At 33.4% G+C, this 18,845-nt stretch overlaps 1 protein-coding gene across 2 annotated transcripts; it reads left to right on the top strand.

Annotated features, from left to right (window-relative positions):
- Positions 1-214: 214 nt before the first annotated feature.
- On the top strand, positions 215-18,563 carry LOC144854738 (uncharacterized). Of its 2 annotated transcripts, XM_078712701.1 has the most exons (25): positions 215-237; positions 1,838-2,011; positions 2,136-2,231; positions 2,876-2,986; positions 3,552-3,759; positions 3,843-3,986; positions 4,271-4,343; positions 4,906-5,024; positions 5,368-5,447; positions 6,376-6,527; positions 7,202-7,361; positions 7,711-7,812; positions 8,383-8,600; positions 9,309-9,453; positions 9,803-10,042; positions 10,509-11,000; positions 11,551-11,740; positions 12,487-12,575; positions 13,077-13,130; positions 13,430-13,586; positions 13,814-13,983; positions 14,095-14,194; positions 14,751-14,828; positions 16,095-16,109; positions 17,423-18,563. In XM_078712701.1, exons 2-25 carry the CDS (start codon positions 1,892-1,894, stop codon positions 17,749-17,751), a joined length of 3,642 nt encoding a protein of 1,213 aa, XP_078568827.1. In that variant the 5' UTR covers positions 215-237; positions 1,838-1,891; the 3' UTR covers positions 17,752-18,563. The 2 variants fall into 2 exon arrangements, with proteins under 2 accessions (XP_078568827.1, XP_078568828.1); XM_078712702.1 differs by lacking the exon at positions 16,095-16,109.
- The last annotated feature ends 282 nt before the right edge of the window (positions 18,564-18,845 follow it).

The following is an 18,845-nucleotide window of genomic DNA, read 5'->3' as shown; positions in this document are numbered from 1 at the left end:
TATTACACATATGCCTATATTCTTGTTCATTGGTTTTTATTTTTGCTCATTTTAATGTGAATGTATTATTTAATGTATCATAGACTATGAATAGGCCTATACACAGTATCAATGAATAAAGGTAACAACGTCAAAACATAGAGGTCATACATATGACGTCATGCCCGGAAGTGCGCCCGCGCTAATGGCTGTAGATTAGTCACGTGATAATGCTTTTGTGAGTTTTGTGAGAAGCAGGTAAGGTTTAGAAAGACAATTTTTTCACATTATGTTTGTTTATTTCCTTAAATTTGTTTAAACATTATTTAGTGCTTGTATAATTCTCAAATGTTTGAAGAATCATAATATGCTTATAAATTAAGGTTATGTATCAAAATAACAAAGATATTGAATATTTTATCCTATAATCGTATACAAAGTTAACCGCATTTCGTCACATGGCTGCGTTTTGTGAATGTTTTTGTCTGCCTTTCACAGCTCAGCTGAGTGAGGTGGGTTGGTGTGGTAGGCCTACGTCTTCATTTGCACACAGCACAGGATACACATTTTTGTTGGGTTATTTTTTTCAATACACAAATTATAGATAGAATTTTTGATAATTTTCAACAGCATAATGAGCTAAAGTTTGCTGAGGAAGGCCAGACAAATTTATTTATTAAATTTGATTAAATTAAATTTGATGAGGCAACATTTTTTCCATTCATTCAGTCAGGAGAAAAGAGAGGGCCTACCTAGGTCCTATAGAAGGCTATCCTAGGTTTAGCTCCTTACAACTTATTGGATGTGGGTATAAATGTATAGGCTCTTGCGCTTTACTGTAGCTTGTTCTGTGTTTTAAAAAAAACCATCCAATATATTCTATGTATCTTGGGAATATTATTGTAGCGCTTGTCTAATGATACATTCTGAAATTCGCAATTAAAGTTAATACTAGGATAATGAAATAGTTTAAACCTATCGAAGATATCAGAGTTACGTCACAGGAGGTAGATTTAACCAATAATTGATTCGGATCAGCTTAACTCCATTTTTCTATGCTTAAACTCTACATGAACATAGTAAAAACTGTAAGGAGCTGCTTTTTGTTTGGAGTGTATCATTATTTATAATCCCTAGACATGAATGTCTAGCCTAAACATTATATTGCTTACTGACTGTCTATCTTAACTAATATAATAATTCATTTTTCAACACAATAACCAATGATTGTTCCACAAATAATTTGAAGTGAACATGAATTCTAAAATCAGAATTAAAGGTAGCCAATAAAGTTTACTTGAAACTTTTCAGACATTGAAAGCTGTGAATTACATTTAATGGAAATCCACCTTTAATGTGAAGATTTCGATCTTAATTGGTTTTATAAATAATGTACCCAATCGTAGAGGTCAATCAAGTTTACTTCCAGACATAATGTGAAGACAGCTTTAGGTTCTGCAAGTTGGACACAATGATGAAATTCACTTCTAATGTAATGGCTATTTGGCTATTTTTCAGGTTCTGGACCTCAGCCAATTAGTGCATTGCGACTTAAATTGTTTTTATTGGGTGTTATAAAGGTTGTACCCAATCGCAGCGAGAGTAGCTAATTTGAAATATTGGTTACTTACTGTATTGATGAACCTTCGCACATGATTGTCTATTTTCACAGTTTTAGTATAATATTCAAAGTTTAAAGTCTCTTTCATGTAGTGTTTTTGCAACATTTTTTTTCTCGCCTACTATAATCTTAATTATCCTTTAATCTGACAATATTGTATTCCTTTTTATATTCTAAATATTTAGTATAATTTGTAAATTACCCTTTCAATAATAAATTGAATGTCTTTGTTTACAGATTCTAATTTTGTATATACATTGCTTTGTATATACCTGTATAGGACAAACAATAATGGGAGCTACACGTGCAAATACAAAAGGGGGTGGGAAAAACAAAAACACATCAGATAAAAACACAACACACACGGCTGCTAAGTCTGTAACAGTTTCCGAGTCGCCATCAAGTAAAAAGGTGAGTTTATTTTGATCATAATATAGGCAGGTAAACTTGTTACCACATGCAACTTCAGTCGCTAATGTAATTGTCATTCAGCTTAAACTAGGTACAGCTCATTAATGATATGGTATGTTTTTAGATGCAGGCAACACCAGATCAATTACGAATGGCCCAAATGTTATCATCTGATGTTGGTAGTGATAAAAGTGTTGAAGTAAATAAACAAGTTCAACAGGTACTGTGTACAATTAAACTTTTTGTAATAATATATTTATTTATAAAAAGATATCTTGCTTTCAATACCAATTTGCAACTTGTTTTTAACATTTTTTGTAACAAACTATCTCATTATTATAATTGCCTCCTTAATTTAATGATAATTATATATAATATATATACTGATGTAATTATAATGATCAATAAGCTCTGCAACACCCTCATTCTTACTGTGACAAAGATTCAATGATTTGTAATGACCTACAACCTACGCATATTGGTCATCTGGGCCTAAAATATAACAAAACTGTGTAGAGGAATCGACACATCCCAATGGCATTCTTGGGTCTTCACAAATCGAAAGCTCAGATTATCTGTCTATCGGATTCTGAAGTGTCTAACAGATTTTGCCAATGAAAGTTTAAAGCTCTGTCTACACTATCAAACTAGTTTTGACAAAAAATGTGGTACTGATATGACATCATGTCCATATATGGGTACATCACATTTTTTTGTCACATAAAGTTTGATAGTGTAGACAGAGTTTTAAGTCGGTCAAGCAGTTTAATGTCCTGTGCTGAACCGTCATCCTCAGTACATTTCCTAGACATACAAACACATCACATTTAAAACCTTGTTAATGACACCTTGTTGTATTTATAGATTATGGATGTCACTGGTAAAAGCGAGGAAGCTATTTTATCAGCCCTTTATGATTGTAATTACCAAACAGAACAGGCTATCGTAGCACTAATAGAAAGTGCTGATGATTCGGTAAGTACAGTAGTACACTTTTTTATCAAAGGGAATTTTTAGTCCTGAGTACAACGACTTTTATTTACATAAATATAACATTTTACGTACCATATGCTGCAGATTACTGATTTTTAGGCCTAAAACAATACCCAATCTAAACTGGCAGCATACCATGTCATACAAAATGTAGTTTCACAATTCAGGGTTTTAAGTCTATTGTTTTCTAGCATACTTGGAAGTGACTAATTCTTATTCAAGGTATCATATTTTTATTCATAAGTTAATATCTAATGTACTAGAAGAACTGGGTTTCTAATACCTGTTCACACTAAAAAAAACCTGATACTGATTTCACAATATTGCTTGTAAATGATGATAACCTCTGACACCTCATTTGAAACATATCATCTCCATGGTTGTCATGATACCATCTTTTCATTCATATCTGATACAAGTAATAAAATTGCGAAAATAAATTTGTGGTGATCAGCAGTGTATTAATTCCCCATCAGTTTTAACATAGTGGGTTGTAACTATTAATGTGAGTTTAAAGTTTTAATAATGTTTATTTTTCTTTATTTAGAATGAGTGGCAAACCATTAGCAGTAAAAAAAGCAAATCACAAAACACGCAGTCAAATAAACAGAGTGATTCCACTATAGACATTAAAGAAAAGTCAGACAAGAGGGATCGTGGTGATCGGGGAGACAGGGAAGATTTTAAAGATGGAAAGTCACGAGAAGGAAGGTCGAGCAGAGGTCGTGGTCGAGTACCACCACGTATGGCAAGAGGTAATTTATAATTTTTGACAGTCCACCCACCTTTTTAGAGAACCAGTGTCTTTTAATAACTTGTGATAATTTCCTTGTTGCAGGGCGTGGTCGAGAAAATGGATCGAGTCGAGACAATGATGACCAAAGTTTTGGTGGGGATCGAGGCTTTAGCAATGATCGAGGTGGTTTCGGCAATGAACGACGAGACAGGAATGAATCTGGTAGAGGACGAGGAAGAAGATTTGGTACGTGCTTCAGTCAATTAACTCATTATAATAATAATTAATTTATTATTAATTATTTATGGCACTTCAATACAAGTCTACAGAACTCTTGAACATGCTTATGACACGTGTACCTCAATTCATTGTAATGGCCTGTTCACACACAAACATGACTAATTAGCTTATATCCCAGTGTGAGCTTGTGATAGTGTTGCGACCATTTATTTATACTGATGAATATAGGTACAAAATATAATACAAAATGATATTATTTATTGATTATCTAAAAATGTTGTTACCATTAGACCACATGAATGGCAGTGGAGGACGACGCGGAGGTAGAGGGAGCTCCAGATCTTTTACAAACTCTAAATTTGGGTAAGTTATCTTTTAATGTTACAGTGTAGAAAACTCTACTACATACAATTTTATGATTTATTTCATTCATAATTTATGATATAATGTACTGTAGTCCTAATACCTTTCACACTATAGAAAGTAATGGTGCGAAAGGTGTTCATTTTGGGATATTGCTTGTAAATGATGATAACCTCTGACACCTCATTTGAAAACCTATCATCTCCATGGTTATCATGATACCATCTTTTCATTCATATCTGATACAAGTAATATTCATATATTTATGGGCATGGTTTTTGCTTGGTTGCTAAAGCTCTGTCTGCACTATCAAACTAGTTTGACAAAAAAGTGTGAAATATGGTAGTGGTATACCCAAATACAGTAGTGATATAACATTATGTTCATATATGGGCACATCACATTTTTTTTGTAACATAAAGTTGGATAGTGTAGACAGAGCTTAACAGTAGTATCAAATGCATTATATCATGTATTCACACACCCAATGCTGTTCATATTTTTGCATGTAAATTTAGTGATATAGAATATATGGTGAAAAACGCTGTTTGTTTTCATTCAGAACATTTGAAGGAGATGCATTTACAGGGGCAAAACCGGGTGATAATGTTTGGACCAATCCACCAAAAACATCAGATCTAAGGAACAGTAGAAGCAATGCCAGTAATTTCACAGCTTCAAGTGAGTAGTTACCAGTAGTAGATATTTTCCTGAGGTGTATCGATTCAGAAAAACAAAATAAATTTTCACCCAAGCTGTTATACTTTTAATTTTATTTTTAATACATAGCCAATATAAATAAAAACATCCACTAACCTAACAGGCTGAGAGAACAAATAAACAAAATATCTTTTAATTAAGGTTTTAAATCCAAAAATGGTTAAACTATCATACAATTTATCAATACCAATATCATTTAAAATCTTTTAAGAGCTAATCTTTGAAAAAAAACCCCTCTCTTTGTAAGGTGTCCAAAAGAGTCTGATCATCCATAATATAATATTTACCATTACGTTTTTTATAGCGTGGGATGGTGTACCAAAGTCAAAACCTTCAGTAAACCAACCAGCTGATGATTGGGGAATTGATGATTGGACTGGCGACGTAAGTTGATATAAATATTTTATTTTTTTTTTTAATATTTCAACAAAGGGCATGTTATTTAATACTAGTGAAAATACAAATAGCTAAAGATTTTAATGATCTTTTTTCAAGGAGTATATTCAATTTAATTGCATCAATCTTTTTATGCTTATATATTGTTTGAAGATTTGCATGGCGAAATTAATTGTTGATATAAAGTTTGCGGTACACCACGTATATTAGTTCTGAAAAGGAGAGAACGGTCGCTCCTGAGGACAATCAAGAAAACTTGACAGTTCTTTTCAGAACTAATATACGTGGTGTACCGCAAACTTTATATCAACATTTTATGCTTCTACTTATTGTCATAATCAAAATCAGTAGGAAAATCATTATACCATTTCACTATACCATTCAGGTTTCTTTAGTAGATATTGCTGCTTGTAAATGATGATAACCTCTGACACCTCATTTGAAAACCTATCATCTCCATGGTTGTCATGATACCATCTTTTCATTCATATCTGATACAAGCTCATTTTCATTGCCACGTTAAAACAACTAAAGCCAATCAATATGCCTATTAGTATCTGCCATTAATTAATATCCTTAAAGATATATTGTTCCCCTAACATTTATTTTTTCTAATTTTTGTTTTGAATATGCCATTTTAATGTTGCATAATAGATATTCACTTTGACCAAAACCTGGATCGAAAAAAAAAATAATTTGAAGCACAAACTACTTAAATTGTCTGAGAGACAATGGTTTTTGGTTAAAATTAGTGATTTCTTTTGTCTTTTTATAGGTGAAATAATTATTTTTGGTTTTTTTTTTACAGAATTTAATAACAATTACAACTGCAAAGTGGCCCATGTAAAGTCTTCATTTTTCATGTTTTTGGGGGACAATACATCTTTAACAAATGCATAATTGTTTTGTTTTATAGCTAAGCAAATCACAGGTTTTTACCCCAAGTACAACAGTCTCTTCAACATTTAAAGAGGAGTCATCTCCACCAGTGTACACCCCTAGTATGGATTCTGCAGTTGTATCAAGTACTATATCGGCACCGGGCTCTCAGCCACCAATGTCACAAAGGTTAGTTGTAGTAGATCATACTATCAGCTTGGTTCTCATTAGGATGTAACGATAGGACGCGAGCGCAGCACAAGCATTGGCCAATGACAAGCAACAGTTTGAATAATCCATTGCTTGTGATTGGTCAAATTACTTTTTTTCATGTCTGGTGTAAACAGTTTTACAAAAATTTAACTATAGGTCATATAAATTAGGTTTATCTAAAATTAATTTCATGTGATTGCTTGTAAATGATGATAACCTCTGACACCTCATTTGAAAACCTATCATCTCCATGGTTATCATGATACCATCTTTTCATTCATATCTGATACAAGCAATTTTAGAGCATAGTTTTGTTTATTAGAAGGGATTTATTAATATATTTTATATAGTATATGTACGTATTATTTATTCTTTATACTGGGTAGCCTCTTCAGTTTAAGACTGTTCTCCCAGAGGGCCCAGTGTATATATATGACAAGTTTGTGATAGTGGCTGTGTGTGAACTAGTACACCGGGGTAACCCCCTACTCGTCTCGAAAGATGTACTAGGTTCTTTAAATTGCACATGCACACTGGACCTACGGTTTATAGTCCTTATCCAAGAAGACTCATTCTACCACCAGAACCATGGTGCGAGTGAGCCTCAAACAAAAGATATGATATTAATTATTGATGTCATTTTGTTATAGCATTGATCTGGCAACATTGTTAGGCAAAGTACCTGGTTCGATGTCATCTACTTCACCATCAGTAGGTGAATCAATTCAACCATCAAGGCCGCAAACGGATGTCTTTACACCATTTGTAGAAATGAAGTCTCAGACACACACAAATAAACAACTTGACCAGGTAAATTGTTATTTGTAATACCATATTAATTTTAACCTATACAGTAAATCACACCAAAATTAAAAGCTTACATATTCGACTCAACATACAACAAATACTACAAGAAGATAGAGTAGAACCCTATTTTGGGACACGCCTTATAGGACACGCTTTCCTGTGGGGGAAAAAAACAAAAGGAAATATATGCTTTAACCCTACAGCCAAACCTATTCAGGAGAAACTCATATTAGCGGTATACATTGTTCGGTCCGGAAGGTGTCCCCTTAATAGGGGTTCTACTGTGTTATTTTAGTAAATTAAAATATTTTTGGAATGTCTTATTTAGCAACACTGTCATTTTATTTTGTAGATTGTTGTACCCGTACAACAAGTAGGAATTCAGCAGCAACGGCCTACACCGGTTTCTAACCAAGTAAAATCAACAAGAAAGAAACTGCCTCCGCCATCAAAGGTATGTGCACTCTGTCTGCATGCATTCTTTAAACATGATTATCAGTGTTTTATTAAAATCGCCATTATCACTGTCATGATTGTTATCAGTACTGTCATGATCACTATCATCAAAGTCAGATCATTGCTTGTAAATGATGATAACCTCTGACACCTCATTTGAAAACCTATCATCTCCATGGTTATCATGATACCATCTTTTCATTCATATCTGATACAAGCAATTCTCTTGTGCTCCATGGTGATTGTTGATCAAAACCTGTAATTAATACAAGTTGCTAGATAGATAGTTTTTGTTTTATTTATTTTTTTTCATTTTGTGTTTTTTTAAGTTGTCCACTAGTCTTTCAGTCTTGTACTGAAGAGGTCAACCAGTTTAAAGAAAAAAATAAATAAAAATCACAAAATTCATATTTCAACTTTTTATTTGATATTTTCATAGTATTATATATTGGTGTATTTTTATTTTGGTTTACAATTTAAATGGATTAAAAGTTTGCTTTCTTTTTTATGGAAATAACAACTTTCAGCCGTTATACAAAAATGAGTGAATCTAATTCATGTTTCTCAGATTCCGGCCTCAGCAGTAGAGATGCCAGGGTCAACTCGTGGGATTGGAGCATTGGATGTACAATTTGGTGTTATGGACATGAATAGTGACCAATCATCAGGATTCGGCATTGGAATCTCGATACCATCATCATCATCTGTACCATCAGCAGCGCCGCCTTCAACATTACCAGTCAGTAATTCAATGCCACCAGGAATAACGCAAAAAGCAGTTTATAGGTAAGATTACACTACTTAAACCCCATTTAAGTTAAGATTATACCTGGGCCCTTGAAACCAACTTATCCCAGGTAAATAACTAAGACTGAACAGGCCCATGGTCGGTCCACTGCTGGACCAATGGAGGTACACCTAATTGGTGACAGTGGCTTAGGCTGCTTTTTTTTATTTTTTTATTTCATACTCGTCCAACAGCGAGCACAAACTCGCCAATTACCGGATGGATAAACTTTTGTGCATTCCTCGCAGCTATTGACTATGATTTTATATTTTCTCCTTTGTTGATTTGTATTATATTTTGTAAAATGTATCTTTTGCCTGAATAATAATAATGTCTTTGCATGACGCTTCCAGAGGTCTTACTCCCTCATACCAGTAGGCGTAGCCAAATATTGTTTGATTTCATCTCTCTATCATTTTCACTCTGTTCATTATTATTATTATTTATATTGCTTTAAATCATGGTATGAAAATATGTATGGTTTTATAATTGTATAAATGTTCAATTCAGGAAAATAAGTAAAAATCAATTTTGTATTGAATATGCTTAAATGATGACAAAGTTTGAGGTCTCCTAATATACTTTGTAAATTGTATGTGAGGATTTCTTTTTAATCTGATTAGCATTATTCTTATAAATTCTTTGTACACATTATTTTCATGTATGTCGTATTTCTCCATTATTATTAATATCGTTTGTTTATCTAGTGTTGAAGACAATAGTGTATCAGGTAGTTATGCGTACCCGTCTCAGAGGAGCGATACGTCATACTCAACAAATAATGCCGGGAAAGTGCACATACCATTTGGCTTTGAACAAACAACCATTACAGATAAGACCTCACAAAACAAGGTAATTAATACATTTGTATTAATGCTTATAAAAATTAAAGAAAATAGAAAAGTTAGATTTGCTTCTAGAGAATGTGTTTTTAACATCCAAAACGTTGAGACATTCTCCGTTTTCCTTTTGGAAACACATGGTGTACTGCAAACCCAACATTACTAGTGTTTATTAGCCATGCAAACCTTTAAACAATCAACTTCACCTTGGCACTATATGTGAAAAGAAACCCCACCAAAATTCAACAATGATACGCATTTGACAGTAGCAACAACATTTATTGTTTGTTTCTCAATTCAAATGGTATTTTTATGGGTAACATATTTTTTTACTAAAAAATCAATATTGTTTTTCACAGATACAAACTCCAGTTGCTATTCCTCTGCCAAATCAGAATGATTTAAAGCCAAATTCATACATGAGCCCACAGAAACCGCAAAACCAAGGGTCTATTGACGCATACTCAGCTAACCAACAATCGCAAATGCCAAGGACTGCCGCATCCACCTTATCGTCCAGTGGGCTCTCATCAACGAGTGCTCTTCATCAGCCTGCAACTGGTTATTCTACTGGCTCTCAATCTCTTGGTTCAAGATCGGTGAGTTATCACCCTACAAGCTTGAATCTATTGAATTTTAATGTGAACCTAGCCTTAAGCTCTGTCTACACTATCAAACTTTATGTGACAAAAAAAATGTGATGTGCCTATATATGGACACAATGATGTCATATCACTACCATATTTGGGTATATCACTACCATATATACATCATACTACTTTGATAGTGTAGACAGAGCGTTAGCTTTCTATAGCTACTTCTCTGTTAGTGTTAATTTGCACTATGAAAAGAAAATTCTATTATGATCACTCAAAATGATGTTATCAATACTTTCGTTCTTCTGAATAAACATTGAGGAACATACCTGTATCCACTGATTGAGTGAAATCAATTTTTGTTTTAAATTTGAAACAAATAATTATGGATTTCCTCTAAGCAAAGAAATGTGGATTTCCATGTATTATCAGTATTAAGTTTATATCAATCAATGACTTATTTTTGCAGAGTCAGAATTCTTATGGCAATAGTGACCAATCATCAGGAGGGGCGAGTGTACTAGCCAACTCGCGACCTACAGTCAAAGCAGATTCATACACAGGGTCGGGATCAGTCTCAGGGCTGAACACTGTCATGCCATCAAGTGCCCATGGCAAAGGCATCAATCCTGGAAGCCATAATCAAGGCTTATCTAATACGGTTCCTTCAGGATTAAACACCTCGGTGCCAAGTAGTCTAACAGGAACAAGTGCTTTTGGTTCCTCGTCTCTTAGTTCTTCAAGTGCAAATAGCAAAATTACAACAAGTATTGGCGGTGGTGCCAGTGCGCTGGGTGGTCTGACGAACACTTCTCAATCTACCAGCCACTCTGCACTCGGATCTAGTTCTTTGAATACTGGTTTGAGTGGTAATAACCAAATGAGCTCAAGTAGCGCATCAACGCACACAAGTGTACAGACTTCACCGATGTCATCTAGTAAAATGGGACTTGATACAAGGGTAAGTAGTAGATAACTTTGTTTGTAGGTACATTTGTTTACCTTTGTACGTCAATTTCTATCTACTGTAACAATGGTTATAAAGAATATGTGACCTTGATAACTAGGTATTCATAAAGATGATTATTCATGGCAAACAAAAATATTTATATCAAAGAATATCCAGGTATAAATAATTCTTAATTACTTTACTTTGTTACTTTAAATATTGTTAATATAAACTGGAAATGGCATTCTCTCATAATCATTTTTATTTTTTATTTCGGAAAAAATAATACAGAGTACAAAATTCTCCATAGCTCAAGAACAAATTAGTGTCTACATTATTATAATTAAAAAGGAAAAAAAAAATATATAAATAATAATTTAATTAGATCTAAATACATATAGAACCCAGAGCATGGGGGTTACCTTAGTGTACTCGTCAAATCGAGACAGATGAATTGGTTACGCTTTATTTTTTGATCAACATGAATGGATCATTTTGCGCCTATACCAAAAATCAGGTTCTGCACAGTAAATGATGATTGTATATATTGAATTTTGTACAGTTGGACAACAGTAATCATATAGCTAGAGGCACGTCTGGTATGGTATCATCGCAAGTGTCGTTACCATCAGCATCGTCATTAGGAGTCTCTCCAGTCACGGCCAGTACAACCTCATCCTCTTCACTTGGTTACATAAGCTCATCAAATTCCTCATTACTTTCATCGACAAGGACAACGCAGGCATCAACAAGTAAGTTTATTATTTATTATTTATACTGGGTAGCCTCTTCAGTCAAAGACTTCTCCCAGAGGGCCCAGTGTATAGTATAGTACTATGATCTCGAAAGATGTACTAGGTTCTTTAAAGTGCACATGAACCGTTTATAGTCCTTATCCGAGAAGACTCGTTCTGTACCACCAAAACCATGCAGCAAGTGAGCCTCGAACCCTTGTTGATGTTTTTTTTTTTTAACCATATTTAAAGAGGGTGATCCATCCAGCAATTGCTGATCATTAGCGACCCTCAGAGGTTCACAAGACAAACATATACACAAGATGCTCTACATAAACAAAGTCTTATTACAAGTCTTTGGGAGTGGAGTTGTAATTTTGTCCTTAGAAAAAATCCTGACATGTGACGGGACTTGAACCCAGGACCCTTGGAGTGGTAGCCAAGCATCATAACCACCAAGCCACAACTCCACTCACTATGGCTACGTATTACTGTCGCAACCGCGCGACCACTCACACGCTCATTAAAATGTTTTTTATTGTTTGAAAGATTCTTCCATGCCTTAAGCTCTGTCTACAAAATGTAATGTGCCCATATATGGACACGATGATGTCATCACTACCATATTCCGGTAAATCACACTTCTTTTGTCAAACAAGTTTTATAGTGTAGACAGAGCTTTAGTTACACAGTATAAACAATGTTCTTTTCCCTATACTAACTGTAATTGATTTTTCAACCTTTTGCTTATTTATCTTTTTCAGCAAAAGCTGCACCAAATCTCCCACCTGGCATGCCGCCTCTTCTACCGAATCAGTACCTGATGCATAATCCACTACTTGTCAATGCTTATGTAAGTGATTGTTTTTTTATTGCTTTATTCATGTATAATTAAAGCTTAGAATTGGATATAGTATGATCATTTTAAGAATTATGTTATGTGCATGATTTTCCTTGAAACTAAGTAAAGAGTAAGTAGTAATAATAGTAAAACTATATTTTGTATAGAATATGCTTAAATGATGACAAAGTTTGAGGTCTCCTAATATACTTTGTAAATTGTATGTGAGGATTTCTTTTTAATCTGATTAGCATTATTCTTATAAATTCTTTGTACACATTATTTTCATATATGTTGTATTTCTCCATTATAATTAATACTGATTATTTATCTAGTGTATAAAGTAATGTCTACACTTTCAAACTAGTTTGACAAAAAAAGTGTGATGTGCCCAAACATGGTAGTGATTTTCCCAAATATGGTAGTGATGACATCATCATGTCCATATATGAGAACATCACATTTATTTTTTTTTTAGTTTGTATTCTCATGATTTAGTTTACTTTTTTCTAGGCTCCACAATATTTTAATCTTGATGATGCAATGATGTTACAATCCAGAATGCTCGTAAGTATATGTTAGCTAAATATTAAATCAAACTTAATAATGTTATGCCAGGTATGTTTGGATGATGATAAAAATTGCGCATTTTTCTGAAATCTGATGATCTCATTATCAGTGTAGCACTGACAAACATAGCTGGTTTATAACATTACATTATTTGACATCATAGTCATTACATTTTAAATAACACAGTGGTCTATTAATAGAGATTTTGTCGATGTAAAACAATTAGGAGTAGCCGTGTGGTTCAATGCCCAACATGATCATCAAAGTCTTATATTTAAATATGTCATTCTTTTCAGTTTCAACCACAGCAGACGGCGGCGCTGGCTGCAGGTCGTGATGCAGGTTCCTTAGGCACTACACCTTACTCGGTGACGGAAGCAAATAAGTTTGGAAGGACGGATGCCTCATCTCCCGTAGCAACAATAGCAACACAGCAACAAACACAACAACAAGGTAAATTTTGTTGCCCTACATTTTTTTTAATTAATAAATTTAAAAAAATTTAAATTTCCTATTTGAACTGCTCTTCTATATGTTTTATTTTGTGTTATAAAATAATATAGTACATAGTAGTATGGTCCTTAGAATGGACCACGAAAACAACATTGTGAATATTTGTACAGAGAGTTTTTTTCAACACTGAAATGTGGATAATTAATGTATTTGTTATTTATTTTCAGGACAAACAAATCATCACCAAACACAAACAGCACAACAGCAGCCATCATTCCACCCCACAGTTCCTCCCGGCTACAGCTATGGAGGGTTCCCATTTTATCCGGCAGGATTGGCAGGCCCAGTCCCAGGATTACAGTATACGCCAGCTGCGGCAATGTTTCCCACAAATATGGTGAGAATTATCATATTGTCATAAAGGTTATGTTGCACAATAATTACATAATTTAATGTGTATATTATTTATCTGCTTTAAAACTGTATTGCCACTTCTCTTTTTTTGCAGATTCCCCAAGCAACTAGATCACAATCTGGAACTACGCCACACACAGGTTTTCAACATAGCACATACGGCCAACACAATTCTCATACCACATTTGCCACAGGTATGTAATGGTTGTTTTGTGTTCCTTAAGCTCTGTCAACACTTTTTTTGTCAAACTAGTTTGATAGTGTAATGTGCCTAAATATAATAGTGATATGCCCAAATATGATAGTGGTATGACATCATCATGTCTATATATGGGCACATCACATTTTTTTGTCACATAAACTTTGATAGTGTAGACAGTATACAGTTCAACCTCTAGAAACAGGCCTACAATGTCACTTTTTAAAATATAAAATTTGTGCAGATCTAGCAAAAACTTTCTTATCTGCATAATTATAAAAAAATATACATTTTAATATTAATTTTTTTAGATAAAAAACAATATCTCAATATGATGTATTTATATACTTTCGTTCTTCTGAATAATTTTTGAGGAATACTTTTGTATTTTCTGATTGAGATTAAACTAACAAAATGATTTAAGCTCAAATTCTGTTTATAGTCTATTTAAATAACATGCTAGTACTTTATGTTCATCTCGACTTGAAAATATAAATTTATAATTTTCTACGAAATTATAAATTCTTTTGTGATTATGTAATTCTTTTTAGGTTATGATGATCTATCAGCGACACAAGATTTCAAAACTGGGTATGGAGGAGTTTCGCAAACACAAAGTAAAAATACAGGTAAGCTGATAACCATATTCTAATTAATGTATTTTCAGTGGTAATTTCAGGTGGGTTTTTAAAAATGAATAATAATTTTTAAATTACTGTTTCTTATGTATTTTGTTTGTTCTTTTGTAGGGCTTTTGTATATTATAATAATAATAATTACAACATTTCGATAGCACCCTTTTCATGAATAATTAAGCTTAAAGGTGCTTTATGTAGCACATTATTACAAACGCGTATGGAAACATACTCCCATAATGCAGCTAGTTGTGTCTTGATCTAACCGGGTACCCACCTAAGGATACAAGCAATGCAGCGAAAATTAGATCTCACGATCAATGATCCAATGTCCAACACACTGCCGCCACCACACATGCCCTCACATATATATTGGCAACAATGTACAAAGTCTATGTGCTTTTTACAACTAGATTATTGCATCAGTAGGATGATAATTTTAACTACTACGAAGTAGAAGTAGAGTTAATTGGTCGGATTTGCCGCTGACGTAAATTGTAGTTCTTGTTATTGAATGCGTGTCATTTTCTTTACTGTATCTTCACAACTGACATCTGTCCAGAATCAAATTATAGATTTAGTACTGAGAATAGGCTATCAAGTTTACAATTATGCTAGACGGGTTCAAAGTTTCACTTTGAATAAAGTGTTTTAAGTTGAAATTATTACATTTAAATAAATTATTTTACAATAATTGACCTCTCTATATCTAGAAACTACTACCACCCTTTCTGTCACTGACACTGCTTTATATATGCACTTTACAACTGAATTGAATATTAATTAATTTACACGATTAACTTCTCTGCTGTGTTTATAAATGTACACACACTAGCAGTAGTTAATAACAATGTTAATGTGCTATTATTATAAGTGATAATTTCCTGTTTAAAAAATAAATTTTATAAAAATGTTTGCTACGCTGACACACAGCCAATGTTCATGTAACATAAACTCAGAATTTGTAGTGTTTGTTTGTCGTATGTTTTTACTATACATATGCCAACTTCAATGTGTTAAGCTCTGTCTACACTATCAAACTAGTTTTGACAAAAAATGTGTGATGTGCCCAAATATGGCAGTGATATGCTTAAATATGGTAGTGATATGCTTAAATATGGTAGTGTTATGACATCATCATGGCCATATATGGCTCATCACATTTTTTTGTCACATAAAGTTTGATAGTGTAGACAGAGCATCATACTAATGTTTGCTGTGGTATCTAATTCTTGCATGTTTTTTCCATGTTTTTCACAGTGGGAAGAAGTTCAGGTAATTTATTGCATGTCTGTGAATGAAACTAACATTGTTTAACTTAGTGCTGCCAAGAAAGTGAAAATCAAAATAATTCTTTAAACCAATTACTTTTAAATACTATAGTATATGCAGTAGTATGGAATACAGTAGAACCTCTTTTTTACGTACCCTGACACTACAGCAGCGACTGATTTTATTGATAGAAAATACAAGAACATTGATATCTTATTTATAACACTTTATTTAAACATTGTGCAACCTGCATATACTTTTCTAGTTAGGCCTCACATTTAGCTAAGCCTACTAGCCTGGCCTAGATAGTATAGACCTAGCTAGTGACGACATACATGCTGTAAGTAAAGTAGGCAAACACGAAAGCCTTTTTGGATACGATCTACTTATTTAGGGGGTCAATTTAAGGTCAACCGGGATTTTACGAATCCCATGTTTTATGTAGCCTTTCGGTTCCGTACCGTACATAAAATGAAGGTTCTACTGTAGATCTCTGAAGAGAATCTTGCTGTTAACTAACAGTGCTAACCTTTGGGATATTTGTTTTGTGTTGTCTGTGTTATTTTATTTAATATTTTTACTAAAAAAATAAATGCATTTCCTAAAATTTGCAAAGGACAAACATATTAACAAAGTCACTAATAATAATAATAAAAATGTTATTATATTAATATGATTAAATAAAAAATATTTATTTTAAAATTAGCATGATTTAATTGTCCGACTGTTGACTACTAACATTCTGTTAAAACAATGTTTTGTTTTGTTGTCATAAAATAGTCAACCAATTCTCCCAATACCACCAGTCTTAAAAGACTATCCAAAATGGTTACAATTTGTTTTACTATGGTATTAAAATTGTTTTCAGGGGCTGGGGGAATTTTGGACAGGCCCAACGATATGTAATATTGGGCCAGCCTAAAGATATACTGTACGGTATTGGGAGAGTTGTCTGTTAGTGAATATTCCGTTATTTATAATGTTTAAGTGTAGCATGATTATGTAGCATATGATTCCATGTGATGCTACAGACTTCAGTGGCAATTGCCATACTGTTAGTATAAGTTACTACTAAACAGTAGTAGAGATGAGGCTAAATAGTTTTGTTTGCACTCAAGTTTTAAAATTTGAGTGAAGAGTGGACCCAACTAAATGTCCCCTTATTAGTGTCGTTCCTAGTGTTCAGCATATTGCCCCTTGTTTGTTTCACAGGAATGCGTCCCCTTAATAGTAGCTGTTCTACTGTATTTTATGAACAAACCGTTTGAAGAATCCCATGCTTTAATTTGGTATAATTCCATCTCTTTTCTTTTCAGCTGTAACATCATCTTCTGGGCCATCAGATTTAACTGGTTCTTCATACACAAACAAGACACATACTGGTTTCGATTCAAAGAGTTTCCATGGCACTCCGCCACCTTTCAACATCCCACTTGCCGGAGCTGGTCAAGGAGGACACATAAATCCATCACCTTATGCTCATACTCACAGTCCGTTTGTACCCATGATGCAACAACCACACATCCTTCCCCATCAGATGCATAGCGATGGACAAGGTGGATCGACGCAACGCTCGCAAACATCCGCCACCCAGGGTAATAAGGGTACGTACGGTAATAAAGGAACGTATGGCTGGGGAAGCTAAATTTGAAAATACCGATTAATTTCGGCATTGTTTAGAATGCTTGTATAAAATGTGGTTCTTGGCTCAGAGAGAACTCTTATTGTTTGCTAGATTTTCACCCCTCTTTGTACAAATGTAGTATACAGAAAAGCAGTTGTGCCTATGCTTCTTACAAATTCATGGCTTCTCGGATGTTTTTTTTTTGTATGTATGTAGTTTTTCAAAAATTAGTGTGTTTATATGTAAGTGGATTTTGTAACAGAATTAAAAATGTCTTCATAAATATTAAGAAAGTTTTTACGCAAAATACGCAAGAAAAAAAATTTTAGGCCTGGTTAATGTCTCGCAGGAGACATACAATTTGTGATATTTTGTGTGTAAAATTTGGTTCAAAAAGTTTTAATTTAAGATATTGAAAACATCGTGTACATATTTTAAAGCTAAAGAAACAACAGATTTCTAGAGAATTTGCATATAAGGTCACAGAGGTTATATACTGCTGTGCACAGCAATGTTGAGTGTGGTCTGAAATAGTAGTATTAAAGTTGATGTATCTGTTTCAGTGTTTAAAATACAAAGTCATTTCAATTCTTAAATAGGGAGTTTTAACTGCACACCACTAATATGTCAAGTAAAAAAAAAGTTCATTTTGGGCATGCTCGTGGGCAGAATTACTTTTTTACTCGACAATCAACTGGCACACATCATGAAATCGAAAACTCCCTATTATTGAGTACGGAAAATACAAACTTGCATGAAAATCTCCAATATGTATTAAACTGTAATTTTAAAAGTATACAATAAATTATAATAAATCAGATGACACATTTAAATATGATTATTTTATTTATGCTGTTCTAAAAGACTTTAAAACCTGATGGAACACAAATTTCTCATTTATTTTTTTGTTTCAAAACAATTTGTGTGTAAGGTGCTAATGATTATTCATAGCCTGAATGAATGATTTAGATTTAATTATGCAGATTTGGATAAAGAAAAGTATTTGTTTTCCTCTTCACATAAGATTCTATCATTGCGAACAATACTATAGTCTTTCTTGCACTTATAAAAAACTACCCAAGCTCATTAAGGTCGCATGTAAAGATTGGAATGAT

The sequence above is a fragment of the Antedon bifida genome, chromosome 10 (assembly GCF_963402885.1).
Source record: "Antedon bifida chromosome 10, ecAntBifi1.1, whole genome shotgun sequence".
In the NCBI taxonomy this organism is placed as follows: domain Eukaryota; kingdom Metazoa; phylum Echinodermata; class Crinoidea; order Comatulida; family Antedonidae; genus Antedon; species Antedon bifida.
Note: the sequence above shows the minus strand (reverse complement) of the source record. Positions and strands in the feature narration are given on the sequence as shown.